Source organism: Danio aesculapii, chromosome 25 (genome assembly GCF_903798145.1).
Source record: "Danio aesculapii chromosome 25, fDanAes4.1, whole genome shotgun sequence".
Classification (NCBI taxonomy): domain Eukaryota; kingdom Metazoa; phylum Chordata; class Actinopteri; order Cypriniformes; family Danionidae; genus Danio; species Danio aesculapii.
This window is the reverse complement of record NC_079459.1, coordinates 2,778,831-2,795,031: the sequence shown is the minus strand read 5'-3', so window position 1 is coordinate 2,795,031 and position 16,201 is coordinate 2,778,831. Positions and strand designations below refer to the sequence as shown.

The following is a 16,201-nucleotide window of genomic DNA, read 5'->3' as shown; positions in this document are numbered from 1 at the left end:
ATGTATGTATGTATGTATGTATGTATGTGTATGTATGTGTATGTATGTATGTATGTATGCATGTATGTATATGTATGTATGCATGTATGTATGCATGCATGCATGCATGCATGCATGCATGTATGTATGTATGTATGTATGTATGTATGTATGCATGCATGCATGTATGTATGCATGTATGTATGCATGTATGTATGTATGTATGTATGTATGTATGTATGTGTGTGTGTATGTATGTATGTATGTATGTATGTATGTATGTATGTATGTGTATGTATGTATGTGTATACATATATATACACATACATACATACATACATACATACATACATACATACATACATATATAGTGTAGTTATATCGTGTAGGGGGTACGTGCCCCAGTAGAGCTTTATGTCTAGCAACGCCCCTGCACTAACCCCAACCCCAACCTAACAGTCTACTTTTGAGAATGTGTTGGCATGTAGATGTAATATGAATTAAATTCAACAAACGGACCATCAAAAGTGTGACCTAAAGATAGAATAAAAAACTGATTTAAAGATCAACGTTTACATCTCTCAAACCACATTTCTTAACATGGTCAAAAAAGCATCACATTAAGAAAAGTATTAATGCTTTTATTGTTTATTAGCTGGATTTTATTGCTTGGTGTCATTATTTTGACATTCTTTTATAATCATATTCAGTTTTACAACAAGATCTTGTATTTGTACATGGTGTAAAAGGGCCTTAAAGCTGCAGCTAACGATTACTTTGAATGAATAAATCATTGATGCAAAATATGTTTAATAAACAGAGATCAGATTCTTCACCTTTCATAAAAGCACAGGAGTGAGTTACGAATTACCAATATGAATTTAGTATGATGGTTAAGTGAAAAAAGAAAGCGAAATATTACCTGGACTTGCAGCAAATTCTCCATCATGAGTCCTTTTCGGCGATGCACCTGGTCGTTCATACTAGACAAGATGATCCACAGCATATATTACGACATGATGGATCCCAATTTATATTGCATCATCCACTTCTATATACTCAAAGTTTAACTATTTGACATGATGCACTTTAAGATAATATATACATTTACTAGCATGCTATTAATTTGCAATTACACAGTTGACCCCTTAAAGGCGCCCTAAAAGGAAAATCTGTCAAAGTTACCTAGTCGATCTTGAACAATAAGTGATCAGTATATGTAAATAGCCATACCATGAGCATCATACACCATGGTTTACGCGTTCTCATGTAAATGATGCGAGTGTAAAGCCAATCAGAACACAAAGCAGACTGTTGCGTGACTTACGGGCCAGGCCCTCATCATTTGCATGTATTTTAGGTCTCGTTCTATGTCATTCAGACCTGATGAGCTGCTGTGTTATCAGGAGATCAGCAGTCAAAACACAGACTGATATGTTGCTCCGGGATCATGAATATGAACGCTATAGGCTGCATTTTGAGATTATAAGAACGATAATTTCCTCCCTTATTTTTAAGAGTATCAAAGTTCATATTAAACTTACTACGTATGTGGGATAGGGTTGGGCGATGTCGACCAATTTGGCATTGCACGATGTCTAATATAAAACATCGCAATGGACGATGGCATCATCGTCATAGGCAGTGGTGAATTAATTATTTATGAATAATTAATTAATTAATTTATAACTAATTAATCATTTATTGCCTACTGTTTCAATTACCTGACCCGCATGGTCTTTGTTTTACCCATAACCAAATCATAAATAAATAAAGTTACACACAAATTACTACGGGTCAATCACTTTTTCCGCAGGAGTCTGGCATGAATAGGCAGAGTGATGTGTCGTTATAATGGCATCAACAAACTTGGTTGTTAAAAAATTAGCAAAACCTACAGAAACCAACCAACAGTATCTGAGGTTTAGCTAAAATTACTAAGTACAAGCATGAAAGCGAAAGATTGAAGCAGTGTGATGGACGTGGATCGTTTTCGTTCTTAAAACGAAGACGTATTAGTGTAAGCGGGACCTAAGTGTGTATTTTTCACGAGCGGATTTGCGACGAGGGCGGGGCGGAGGATTTCGATGCTGGCTCAGCATCGTGGTGTCTATGGACCATCGGCGATGGACGATGGCATCGTCTATCGGCCCAACCCTAATGTGGGACTTTTATTTTGAAAAAAGGAGATGCAGCAAAGCCAAAAAAGCCAGCTGCGGTCTGTTTTCTATGCTACCAAGTAACAACTTCAGCTAGTCAGAACACAAAATGTGGGATATACAGAGTATCAATCTATCCAGCGCCACCCTGAAGATGCATAAGGTATGTGTAATTGTTCCTTTCGTTAATTTACCGGATATGTTTGTAATTTGAGGTAACAAGCACATATAGACTTTTATATAGAGTACTGTATTTAATGATAGTGTCTTATGACCAATCAGATGAAACCTTTCTATCTTTATCCCCGCCTTCCCAGTAGGTGGTGTTCTGCTATTGACTAAAGCAGCTCAAAGGTGAATCCTGGAGTTATAATTGAATACTAATGGCGGGAATTGAGACAAGAGATGGAAATGACATCAGCGAAAATAAATAAATTCAGTCATTCATAGAATTTTAAAGTCTAAATGTTCGCACCTTGATTTTTTAATATTATGAATTTAATTAGATCAAAAGAATGTCAATTTTCTGCCTATTTTAGTATGATCATTACATTCAAAATGACTGAAATAGACAGCTAATAAAAACAGCATTTCTCTAGTTACGTCACAGGAAATATCGTCGTCACATATTAAGGCTCACCGCGACTCCAGACGAAGGCTGCACAATCCAGGCGTAATCGGGGTGAACAAGACGCAGGCAGTTGAGGGCGGCCAGGTAACAGTTCACCTGCTTCTGAAGCCCTCGAAGTGTTCGTACTTCACGACCCAGACGCATACCGTACTCGAACATCACCGTGCCCGCTATAACACAACAAACACACAATATCAATGACTACTTCAGCACATTTGGGTTAATTCTTTTGGAATAAACGTAAAACACCCCTGTTATGCTTTTCTAAATGTTTGTAAAAATTGTTTGAGTCTCTACAATTGGATTACAAGGCATATAAAAAAACATGCTCGCATAATATACATTATATAATTTTTTAATGCGCATTTTCAAATTTTAAGTGCATTTTGGCATGCGATAATTCAAAACGTGCATAAAAATAGGAGGACTAATGACGCCATTGTTGTTGCACATTGATCTTGAAATAATTGCAGACTATTTACATTCACTGACAGCTACATTACACTAGACATAACAGTTAATACCTGAAAAAGCATAATAGGGGCACTTTAACAACCTGAATCATCCCTGTAATGGTGCGTTCACACCAGAAACAGACGAAGCGTTAAGCGCAAGTGGATTTACATGTTAAGTCAATGCAAAAACACAATAAGACATCCTGCAACGCTATTCATGTTAACGAGGCAGCAGGAATGATGTGATTTAAAGGGCACCTATGGTAAATAATCTACTTTTCAAGCTGTTTGGACAGACATATGTGCATGTATGGTGTATAGACCGTCATATTGGGGTGATATAAGCACACCCAGTGCTTTTTTTTTCAATTTAACAACATAATAAACGGTGGACCAATTGGATCGGTTTTCAAACCGACCGTTACTTGACGTAGGAGAGCGGTCCCCCCGCCCACCAATATTGATTGACAGGCGCGTCATCATATCCTCAGTTTGTTGATTCACGTCCGCCATTTTCAGCGTGAGTCGAAGCGATATCACTAAAGGAACACGCTAGCTCTATTTTTAGATGCAAGGCTCATTGGGCTCAACACAAGATCAATATTCTCCACATTATCACTCTAATCGGAATTATTGGTTGTATCTTTAGGTAGGTTTGCAAACATGTGTACTTCTCATTGAGTCTACCTTATACTTCAGCCATTTGCATTTCTCGCGATCCCAGAAGCTCCCTGTGATCTTAACTAGCATGCGTTTTAGAATTCTAAACATAGGTTTCTATCAGGGTACACTCAAGTCGACGGCTGGGCGCCGCGGACCGCTGCAGAAACCTATGTTTAGAATTCAAAAACGCGTGGCGCGACGATTCGGGACACTTCATGTTTCTGCCGCGCTACAGAGTGTCTGGTGTGCCGTGTCACGGCTTCGAGCGGCACATCCAGTGCCTCAGTCAAAGTTAATTCAGTGTGTGTGGTTATTAGTTTCTGTGTACAAGCTCGGCACTTGAAACTAGCACACAGTTTGCTGTAAAACAGTACAAAGAGTTACGTTTAATGAATGGCCCTTGTTACGTTGGCGGGAAGCCGAAACTAATTTACATGTGAAGCAACACACCCATAAATCAGCGAACTGTGGACACGCCCCCAACATGACACTTTTTAACACATTATAATAAACAAACTTAATTGTGTTTTAAATACTGGCACACTCAGAAGAACCATAATATTAATATTAAATCTTAAAAAAGAGGTAAACTATGTGCCCTTTAAGCGAAAAACGAATTGAGTGTTTGACGCAATTATCGCATCTTAAGTTATCCAATCAGGAGTTTGCTCTGGTATGGGTGTGATTATGACACAGCTCCTGTTATTGGTGTCCCAAGGGGAAATCTTCTAGCCGACACCGGACAACAGCTTATCAAACTTGGTGCGGCTCAGTCTGAAGCACCGCTGGAAGCTTCCATCATCCAGGTACAGTTTCTGGAGGAGTTGATGAACTCACAAAGCCGGGTGCACCTCTGATGGACTCAGAGATGGAGGCGAATTAATCTACGCAACTTTTCACAAAGCAGAAAGCAGAGCTACTCTCTCAATAAAATCCATGTCCGCCATTTAGCAACGAAACTGAACTCAGCAGGCAGACAGACGCCACTCCCATGGTGCAAATTCACATCTATTGTGAAATAATTTTGAAATAATAATTATTGTGGATAATCAAGCGTCTAATTATGTGCGATTTGTTTGGTGTGAACGCCACATTACACTAAACTTGAGTTTTACCTTTTCTGTAGTTGTGCCGATTGATGTGAAAAGCGTACAGAAGCTCATAGTAGTTGTGTGTCATGAGGTCCACGGCTCTCGCTCGAGACTCAATGATGCTGACAACCTGAAGAACACAAGCACAAAACAACACAAGGAAAGAGTAAGAAGGCTAAAAAATGATTTCACAGCACTGCTGGCAAGACATTTAATTGTGCTTTATTTAATAGAGTATATGCAGAAGTATGCTAATGGGACTTTTAATTTGTCAGTAACCTGGGTTAAGCGCTTCCGGTGAACTGTATACCACTGCAAAATTGGCGTTTAAGGTCTGATTTCTTTAAAAATCAGCGATCTCCACTGGCTGAGTGATATCCGATATAAAGTGGGTCTCAGATTGTACAAGAAGCACTGCATTAAATAACATTTTCCCGCGCCATGTCTTTATAATATGAGCATTTATTTTACCCCAGTATATTCAATGGAGCTTCTGAGCTAGCCTGCCGATTCTGACAGGCGCTTGCGAGTAAGCGACTTTGTCTCGTTTTATGCTTGAGCAACTAAATAAATGCCAAAGTCTGTTTAACTGACTGTATTTTAATGACATTACAACATCGATGCTGTAAAAGGAATCGTATAAAATGAAAAAAAACTCTCAATAAAAGGTTACCGGAAGTTTATCAGTATGGGAACAACACTAGCTCGGCATATACCCTATTGTTCATAGCAGATAGGTCAAAGAGGTGTTGTATGCATTTTATTCAACATTGATGCGTTATTCAACTCTTTTGTACTTTATTGAAAATAATATTTATTGAACTTAAGTAAATTAAATGAGTAAATTTTTTGAATAGTCTCCCTTTCTTACATACTTTGACAATAGGGAGATTTCAATATTTTAAGTATCTCATAACCTTTGTAAAATATATTTTTTTGGTTTACTATGTGTCCTTCTGCCTTTTTTTAATTGAATGGACTACTTTGTGTATATGTAAAACTATCCCATTTTTTTACTGCAAGAATGGTGTTGTGTATTATACATGTACTATGCAGTACATAGATGGAGGACTGTGCATTTGAATGACGATTTGAGGACTTCAATTTTAATATACGCTAATAGGGTATATTAACACTTTAGATTAGACAAAATATAGGCCAATACATAGAAGTATAAATTATATATATATACACATATATATATATACACACACATATACACACATACATATATACATACTTTCATCCCACCATGGCTACATTACAGCTCCTTTTTCAAAACATTTTTTTTAATAGTGGGTGATAATCGCACCAAAACGTATTAAAGGGTAAGTGAATTATAACAGCGCAAACTTTTCTGTAAATGTAGTAGTGCTGTGCCTCATTTGTTTAACCCTTTAAGGTGACGTGCTGACTGACTGACAGGTGCTTGAGGCGTGAGGCCAACAAACACGACGTATAGCCGTTTCACTTTACTTCAGGACGCATTAATACCACTCTGCAGGTCTATTGGAGACATTCATAAATATCCCTAGCAAATCTAATAAATGCTGGAGACATACTCGTTACATAAACGCACTAAATCGCTATTCAGCAGCGTTTATTTGGAGCGCACAAAAAGATCTGCGCGCTCTTGAAGCGGCTTATATTTGAGGAGGCATGCAAGAAGTTTTGCGCACGAGCAGAGGAAATCGGCGCGCAGGCAAAGAGATCCGCATGCTCGTAGGCTATTACATAAATGCGATCTCGACTTCTTATACTGTGCTCACAACCTCTGTCATTGAAATAACGCCACAGGTAGTTAGTAGATCTGTGTAAAAAAAGGCCTGCAGCCTTAGAGGAAACACTGATATATATATATATAAATAAAAAGAGGAATATATAATTTATCGGCTTAAAGATGTCAACCTAATTTTGTTATCTGACGGATAATGATGATATTAAAAACAACATTTATCGGTCAAAATCGGTATGGTTGCCAATAATTGAATGTAAATGAACAATAATTCACAATGTAAATTAACAACAATTTCTGTAAAAGATGCTAAGGGTAAATAAACGTTCACAAAGGTTTATTATATTCCTTTTTGGTTTGTTTTGATTATGTGAATCTATAAAAAAAAGAAAAAAAAAAATATATATATATATAAAAATTTATTCATTCATTCATTTATATATATATTAATAAATTTATTATATAAATAAATTTATTTATATATATATATATATATATATATATATATATATATATATATATATATATATATATATATATATATGTGTGTGTGTGTGTGTGTGTGTGTGTGTGTGTGTGTGTGTGTGTGTGTGTGTGTGTGTGTGTGTGTGTATATATATATATATATTATAAGGGCTGTTATCTGCTTTAATGTGAGACTTTTATTGCGCGTTAAAAAAAAAATAATGGCGTTTATTTATTCTCAAAGTTGGGTTGGGAGCTGGGTCTATTCTACGCAAGCTATGATGACTTTAACATTGATATTTTAGCGCGGATGTATACCTGACCGGTAAGTCGTCTGACAAGCAGAATCAGCAGGATGCCCTTCAGCAGTTCGGCAGTTTCACTTTACATTTCATTCATGCCCCCGTGACAAACTGGGGTATCAAATGCAAATAAAAAGCAAGGACTGGTGCCAGTGTTATGGAATTTAATGACGCACGCCGAATGGACAGTCGCGTTAGTTTGATTGCGGTGTTTCCTTCAATAATGCCACTAATAAATGCATACTCCACATGTCTTAATTCCATTTTCTGTTTAATTCAGTTATGACTTTAGTCAGATTAAGGTAAAAAAATCAATTTTTTTTTTCATTATTTTTTTTGGATTACCTTAATCTGAGATATCTGAGATATATTATTTATATATATATATATATATATATATATATATATATATATATATATATATATATATATATATATATATATATATATATATATATATATAAATAAACACATATCTATCTATCTATCTATCTATCTATCTATCTATCTATCTATCTATCTATCTATCTATCTATCTATCTATCTATCTATATTTATATATATATATAAATAAATAAATAAACACATACATTATATATATATATATAAATAAACTAAGACAAATGACTGATTTAGTATTCTGTCCTACCTCGTCATGCAAACCAACATAACTGAACTGGACGAGATCTCGGAGTTGTGCACGTTCACACAGAACCACCACCAGCTGCCGGAGACAATCTAGCTTCCTGTAGAAACACATAGTTCAAGCATTTTCTCATCAAACCGTGTAGAGGAAAGTGAACAGAGCACACACGCACCTGCTGGAATCAGGGTTTTGCGTCAGGGCTTCATACGCCTGACTGTTGTGTCCGAGATCCAGATGATGCTTGAAGATACGAGTCCACAGAGCGGCCTGCAAAACACAAGACCATCAGCTCAAAATATTGTGTATATGGCATATTGTGGTGGTCGGCCTAATTTAAATGATTTATCCATGCACATCATTTTTAAAAACTAATGCGCCTTCAGAATTTGGAATCAAAATAACCTTCACTCCCTTCAACCACTGGAGTGAGGGCGGGATCAAACTGTCAATCACATGAGATCCAATCAATTGACCAGGGACAAAAATCAAGCCCCGCACCCCATTAGTTCTGGTTCCAGAAGTTGTTCAACTAACAAATAATTCACAAATTGGAAGAAAAAAACTATTTTGTGCAGATTTTAACCCTTTATAGGGCACACATTTAAATATTCATTAGAAAAAAAACACATGGAGTGCTACTGGGGTTATTACAAGGCTTATGCACATTTATGAGAATACATGAGAACTCATCAGATAATGCTTGCAAACATTAATATTAACATTTTTCACCAATTTTTTTTTTCCCCATAAAATTTGGTGATCACTCTTAAAAAAATTTTAATAAATGAGTTTGCATAATTGTAAAAGTTCATTCTATTATGTATTTGCATAATAACGGATGTTTCAATGGTGAATAGCAATTTTTTATGGGTATGACATGTAAAAATGTTTAATAATGTGTTTTTTTACGTTAATAAGGAAGCTACTTTCGTTTAGAGACAACATGCTTATGACAGTAGGGGTAGAAATTGTAATATTTGTCTATTTAATTCTGCATAATGAGTGGGGAAAAAATTCCAGTTTTTCAGGATCTATTAAAAAAAAATAAATAAAAAAAGTTTTTAAAATGCATTAGTTTACACGGTGGGTGATATATTATTTAGCCTGAATTAATGCATATATTATGATTATTTATTTATTTATTATTATTATTATAAATAAATAAAAATAATTACATATATTAATTAAATATATAAAATAAATAAATAAAAATTAATAATAATAATAATAATTATTATTATTATTATTATTAAATAAAAAAAAATATAAACAACTAACAATAATAATTCAATAAATAAATATAAATAATAATAATTATAATTAATAAATAAATAAATAAATAATAAAAAAAAAAAAAATAATAATAATAATAATTATTATTATTATTATTACTAAATAAAAAATAAATATAAACAACTAACAATAATTATTAAATAAATATAAATAATACTTATTATAATAAATAAATAAATAATAATAATAATTATTATTAAATTAAAAATAAATATAAACAACTAACAATAATTATTAAATAAATAAATATAAATAATAATAATTATAATTAATAAATAAATAAATAAATAAATAAATAAATAATTAAAAAAAATAATAATAATAATAATAATAATAATTATTATTATTATTATTATTACTAAATAAAAAATACATATAAACAACTAACAATAATTATTAAATAAATAAATATAAATAATAATAATTATAATTAATAAATTAATTAATTTTTAAAAATAATAATAATAATAATTATTATTATTATTATTATTATTATTATTAAATGAAAAATAAATATAAACAACTAACAATAATTATTAAATAAATAAATATAAATAATAATAATTATAATTAATAAATAAATAAATAATAAATAAATAAACAATAATAATAATTATTATTATTAAATTAAAAATAAATATAAACAACTAACAATAATAATTCAATAAATAAATATAAATAATTATAATTATAATAAAGAAATAAAGTAAATAAACAAATAAATAAAAAATTAAATTAAATTAAATTAAATTCAACACATGATGCTGTTACCTGGCTTCTCTTGTCATCGGTGGCTTCAGACACGGCCAGCGTTGCCAATTCAATCACAAGCTCCGGCAACCCAATATCCTCCAGTAACCGCAGGACCTGTACGAATAAAAAACACCATGCATAATTACACCCTCATTCAGATGCTGCAGGATTATGTGCATCTAGACTAGCAGACTTTCCTTGTTGTAGTAAAGCAATCGTGGAGCGGTCGCCGTCTCCTCATCTGAACCCGTGAGCTTCATTAAGAACTCTTCTTTATTCACCTCAGTCGCAGCTTCCTGGAAACACTGCAACGCCTGAAAACACAGAGTTCACTTCACATCTTTCTGCTTCTAGAAAAATATATCCTGAAATTCATTATGAAAATTATCATGCTGTCTAAAGGAAAGTTATTTTCTCTTTCTATTGCCGCAGCACAGTGTTTTCTTTTACTGTCTCTGTTGCTTTAAGGACGCTTGCTGCACATGACATAAACCAGGAAGTAAATTCATGCGGAGGCAGTCACAGCAGCCTGTGAGCTCTTTCAGTTGTCCGTCTCTCCAGCGATCGCTTTTTTTTCTTTCTCTCTCTTGCAAAGCAACGTCTGTGAGTATTTCTTATTGTGCAACATTGGACTAATATCTATTGCCATATTTTGTGAGACTATTTACATGGACAAGTTAGTTTGATGCTTATTGTTGGCCATTGTTTAATAACTTGATCATAGTTAACTTGTGATGTTTTCTTAATCACCTGTATTTGGATTTAATATTAACCTATATCCTATTTGTATCGTATTGCAGTTTCACAATATTCTCAGTAAACTTTATGGAAGTGATTCATCCGTGTCCTGGAGTTTCTTGGGAGTGTTTAAGCTGAATGAAGTGCAGTCCATGACAATAGTCACCAAAATGATCATAGTTATGAATATAAACTATATAGATAAAATATAAACTGAATATAGAAAAAAATATAGACAAACTGACATATTATGTTTACGTTTAATATGTTTTGGAAAAAAATGATAGATAGATTGATAGATAGATAGATAGATAGATAGATAGATAGATAGATAGATAGATAGTTAGATAGTTAGATAGTTAGATAGTTAGATAGATAGATAGATAGATAGATAGATAGATAGATAGTTAGATAGTTAGATAGTTAGATAGATAGATAGATAGATAGATAGATAGATAGATAGATAGATAGATAGATAGATAGATAGATAGATAGATAGATAGATAGATAGATAGGACACACATACAGTTGAAGTCAGATTTATTAGCTCCCCTTTGATTTAGATTTTTTTTATATTTCCCAAATGAAATTTTCACAGTGTGTCTGATAATATTTTTTCTTCTGGAGAAAGTCTGATTTGTTTTATTTCGGCTAGAATGAAAGCAGTTTGTACGTTTTTACGAACCATTTTAAGGTCAATATTATTAGCCCCTTTAAGCTATATTTTTTGATTGTCTACAGAACAAACCATCGTTATACAATAACTTGCCTAATTACCCTAACCTGCCTAGTTAACCTAATTAACCTACTTAAGCCTTTAAATGTCCCCTTAAGCTGTATAGAAGTGTGTTTAAGAATATCTAGTCAAATATTATTTACTGTCATCATGGCAAACATAAACTAAATCAGTCATTAGAGAGGAGTTATTAGTTATAAAACTATTATGATTAGAAATGTGTTGAAAAAACTAAAAACTTTCTTCACTAAACAGAAATTGGGGGGAAAAAATAAACAGGGGGGCTAATAATTCTGGGGGGCTAATAATTCTGACTTTAATATATATATATATATTATATATAGACAGGATTCCCAGACTTTCATGAACAGCTGATTCAAATACTTTCAAGGACGTTTTAAAGCATCATTCATTTCAAAACAAGCATCTTTGTACCGAGCATATGTAGCGTGGTGAAAGTCCCAACTGTACTTAAGATTTCACTTAAAATCTACATTAAAGTGTCAGAGTAATTTTCAAAAATTGACCGTCTTAAACAGTCGAATTAGTTGAATTCAATACTGGTGAAATGTCTTTACTGGTGAAACTTAAATGCGGTTTCTAAAAAGATTGATCAACTGAGCATTATTAGTCAGCGTTTTTTAAAGATTTCAATTTAACATTTTTAATTTCAGAATTTCTCAGTTTATTCTTTCTGTTTTTGACATTTGTGCACAGTTATTGAAATAACACCATGAACAAAATTAATCTTAAATTTAATTTGAGGACCTACGTTTGATTTTAAGTAGTTTCCAGGCCTTGAATTTATATGTCTGAAATGTAAGTACTTTCAAGAAGCGTGGCAAGCCTAAAAAGATCTATTATTATTGCAGCCAAAGGTACAGATTTTCTTACCTTTTGCCCCTCACCGCTGGCCAGATAACACTGACCCAAAACAAAACGATAGGATCCCACGTTCACCTGACACCAGGGCCCGACTAACCGCACATATTCCTGCACACACAAACGTTTTCAATAACACTGGGAAAAGGAACTGTTTTACACGCATTTATATCAATCCCACCTTATACTGCAAACATATTACATGCAGCAAATCCTCCAGTACAATTAGATATTAAATATGAACTCATATAATGTAACATTTATTTAATATATCTCATCCTGGCGTCTCACCTGGAGCTGTGCGTACTGGCAGTTTCCCATCAGGCATTCGGGAAAGAGGAAACTGGGATTGCTGGGCCAACTGGAGAAATGACTCAAGGGAAAAACACTGATCTCTTATAAACAACACAAGCAGATGAACTGCCGAAAATATACAGAGGAACTATTAGTGCCTATAGAATTAAGTGCGAGAGTAATGAGTTTAAATAGTGTCCGGTGCTTATAGAGAGAAGAGTGTTTCTACAGGTGGTTTGTCAAGCCCACTCACTTCACACTTACTCACATTACAATGAAGACCTGGCACGTAGCAGACATAAACATGTTTATAATCTAAAAGCGTACCCTCTTTAGTTTCAGGTGCTGATATTGTTGTTGTGTGAAAGATACAGAGCCTGGCAGAGCAGGGTCAGGACACTGGAGATCATCTGAGGCCAGTGTAAGACGCTCTGATCGCTCTCCACGTCCTGCTGGGAGAAGATCTGAGACATGACGGCTTTACGGGCCACGTTCTGATAGAACAACTCCACCACGGTCTGAGGATTCAACACTGAAAACCAGAGAGAGAGAAACAACACCTTCAGCAACATTTAGTAACTCACAACACCCTGTGTGTGTGTTCTGTGGAGATGAATATAATCCACCTGATCTGCTGGATGCAGGAGCGGAGGAGTCGGAGAGCTCCAGAACAGAGAGATGCTGAAGATCTGCATTTCTAAAGAGACACACGGATAATGCACATCTTTAGATTAGTGCTGGGTTTCTATATACATACATAATATACGTGTGTCCATGCTGTGTTCTACTTATTATGTATAAATTAATACACACATTCATATTTTTTAGGGGTTTTCACCTTTATTGACAGGACGGTGGAGATTAACAGACAGAAAAGTATGGGGAGCAGAGAGAGGGGAAGGATCGGCAAAGGACCTCGAGCCGGGAATCGAACTCAGGTCGCCGCGAGCACCTGGGTGCTATATGTCGACGCACTAATCACTAGGCTATTCACGCCGACACACATGCATATTTTTGAGAAAACTTTTTTTTATATTTAGATATGAAATATACTGTGTGTATGTATATATATATATATATGATGCAAATTCTATACCAATATCTATGTAAATATTTGAAAAATAAATGATAGAACGATAGGTAGAACAATAGAGGGAGCAACAGATGGAGCTATTGCTAGAACAACAAAGAATAATAGAACGATAGATGGAATGAACGAACAAACAAATGATAGATATAGCGATAGAATGATTGATAGAACAAACGATAAATAAAACAAACCATAGATAGAACAATAGAATGATAGAGCGATAGAAAGAGCAAACAATAGATGGAACGAACGATAAATAGAACAAATGACAGAACAATACATAGAATGATAGACAGAATAAAACGAACGATAGATAGAACAATATAATGACAGAAACAAACGATAGAACGATTAAACAAACGATCGAATGATAGACAGAATAGATAGAACGACAGATAGAGAGAGCAATAGAATGATAGATAGAACAAACGAAAAATAAAACTAACCCTAGATGGAACAATAGAATGATAGAGCGATAGAATGAGCAAACTATAAATTGAACAAACGATTAATAGAACAAATGAGAATGATAGATAGAATGATACAGAGAATGACAGACAGAATAGAACGAACAAATGATAGATAGAACAATATAATGACAGAACAAATGATAGTACGATTGAACAAACGATCGAATGATAGACAATAGATAGAACGACAGAGAGAACAATAGAAGGATAGATAGAACAAACGATAAATAGAACAAACCATAGATAGAACAATAGAATGATAGAGTGATAGAAAAAGCCAACAATAGATGGAACGAACGATAAATAGAACAAATGACAGAACAATAGAATGATAGATAGAACGATACATAGAATGATAGACAGAATAGAACAAATGAATGATAGATAGAACAATATAATGATAGAACAAACGATACGATTGAACAAACGATAGAATGATAGATAGAATAGATAGAACGAAAGATAGATAGAACGACAAATAGATAGAACAATAGAATGATAGAGCGGTAGAATGAGCACACGATAAATGAGAGCAAACGATAAATATAACAAAGGACAGAGAACAATAGAATGATAGATAGAACAATATAATGACAGAACAAACGATAGAATGATAGACAATAGACCGAACGATGGATGGATGAATCAACAGACAGACATGTCTGACCCATTACTGTATAAACTTAACTATAGCATACTGTTGCTAACGCTCAACTAATGGAACATGTCTGAAGATGAAGTGACAGCTGTGTTTGGCCTGGCCTGGTCTGGGCCTGAGGTGCGTGTGTGTGTGTGTGTGGACTCACAGTATGTCCAGCGGGACGGATGAGGAGAGCGTCAGGCTCATCTGTTTGAGCAAGTGATACGTGCAAAGCAGATTCGAGCATCGAGGAATCAGGTCCTGCTGGAGCTGCAGCAACTGAGGACCGCCGGAAATAAATGCCTGCAAACACACACAAAGTTTCGATTTGTGTTTTTTTTTATTGTGTTTTGAACTTATAAATTAGATTTGTGTTTTTACGAATTGTGTTTTGAATTTACGAATTGTGTTTTGAATTTACGAATTGTTTTGAATTTACGAATTGGATTTGTTTATTTACGAATTGTGTTTTGAATTTACGAATTGTGTTTTGAATTTACGAAATGTGTTTTGAATTTACGAATTGGATTTGTGTATTTATGAATTGTGTTTCGAATTTACGAATCGGATTTGTTTATTTATAAATTGTGTTTTGAATTTACGAATTGTGTTTTAAATTTACGAACTGTTTTGAATTTTTGTGTTTTGAATTTATGAATTGTGTTTTGAATTTACGAATTGTGTTTTAAATTTACGAACTGTGTTTTGAATTATTGTGTTTTGAATTTACGAATTGGATTTGTGTATTTATGAATTGTGTTTTGAGTTTACGAATTGGATTTGTGTATTTATGAATTGTGTTTTGAATTTACGAATTGGATTTGTTTATTTACGAGTTGTGTTTTGAATTTACGAGTTGTGTTTTGAATTTACGAGTTGTGTTTTGAATTTACGAGTTGTGTTTTGAATTTACGAATTGTGTTTTGAATTTACGAATTGTGTTTTGAATTTACGAATTGGATTTGTGTATTTATGAATTGTGTTTCGAATTTACGAATCGGATTTGTTTATTCATAAATTGTGTTTTGAATTTACAAATTGTGTTTTAAATTTACGAACTGTGTTTTGAATTATTGTGTTTTGAATTTATGAATTGTGTTTTGAATTTACGAATTGTGTTTTAAATTTACAAACTGTGTTTTGAATTATTGTGTTTTGAATTTACGAATTGGATTTGTG

General features: G+C 33.6%; 1 protein-coding gene across 1 annotated transcript in view; it reads right to left on the bottom strand.

Annotated features, from left to right (window-relative positions):
- Nucleotides 1–16,201, bottom strand: part of LOC130219312 (nuclear pore complex protein Nup160-like) — a 44,688-nt gene that overhangs the window by 11,207 nt on the left and 17,280 nt on the right. Inside the window, exons 17-28 of the mRNA XM_056451683.1 lie at nucleotides 15,189–15,325; nucleotides 13,449–13,519; nucleotides 13,195–13,354; nucleotides 12,820–12,889; nucleotides 12,541–12,639; nucleotides 10,372–10,486; nucleotides 10,191–10,288; nucleotides 8,299–8,393; nucleotides 8,130–8,226; nucleotides 5,003–5,108; nucleotides 2,779–2,939; nucleotides 902–962 (exon numbers count right to left, since the gene is read on the bottom strand). Coding sequence (XP_056307658.1) covers nucleotides 902–962; nucleotides 2,779–2,939; nucleotides 5,003–5,108; nucleotides 8,130–8,226; nucleotides 8,299–8,393; nucleotides 10,191–10,288; nucleotides 10,372–10,486; nucleotides 12,541–12,639; nucleotides 12,820–12,889; nucleotides 13,195–13,354; nucleotides 13,449–13,519; nucleotides 15,189–15,325 — 1,270 coding nt within the window. The remainder of the gene's footprint in view (nucleotides 1–901; nucleotides 963–2,778; nucleotides 2,940–5,002; nucleotides 5,109–8,129; nucleotides 8,227–8,298; nucleotides 8,394–10,190; nucleotides 10,289–10,371; nucleotides 10,487–12,540; nucleotides 12,640–12,819; nucleotides 12,890–13,194; nucleotides 13,355–13,448; nucleotides 13,520–15,188; nucleotides 15,326–16,201) is intronic.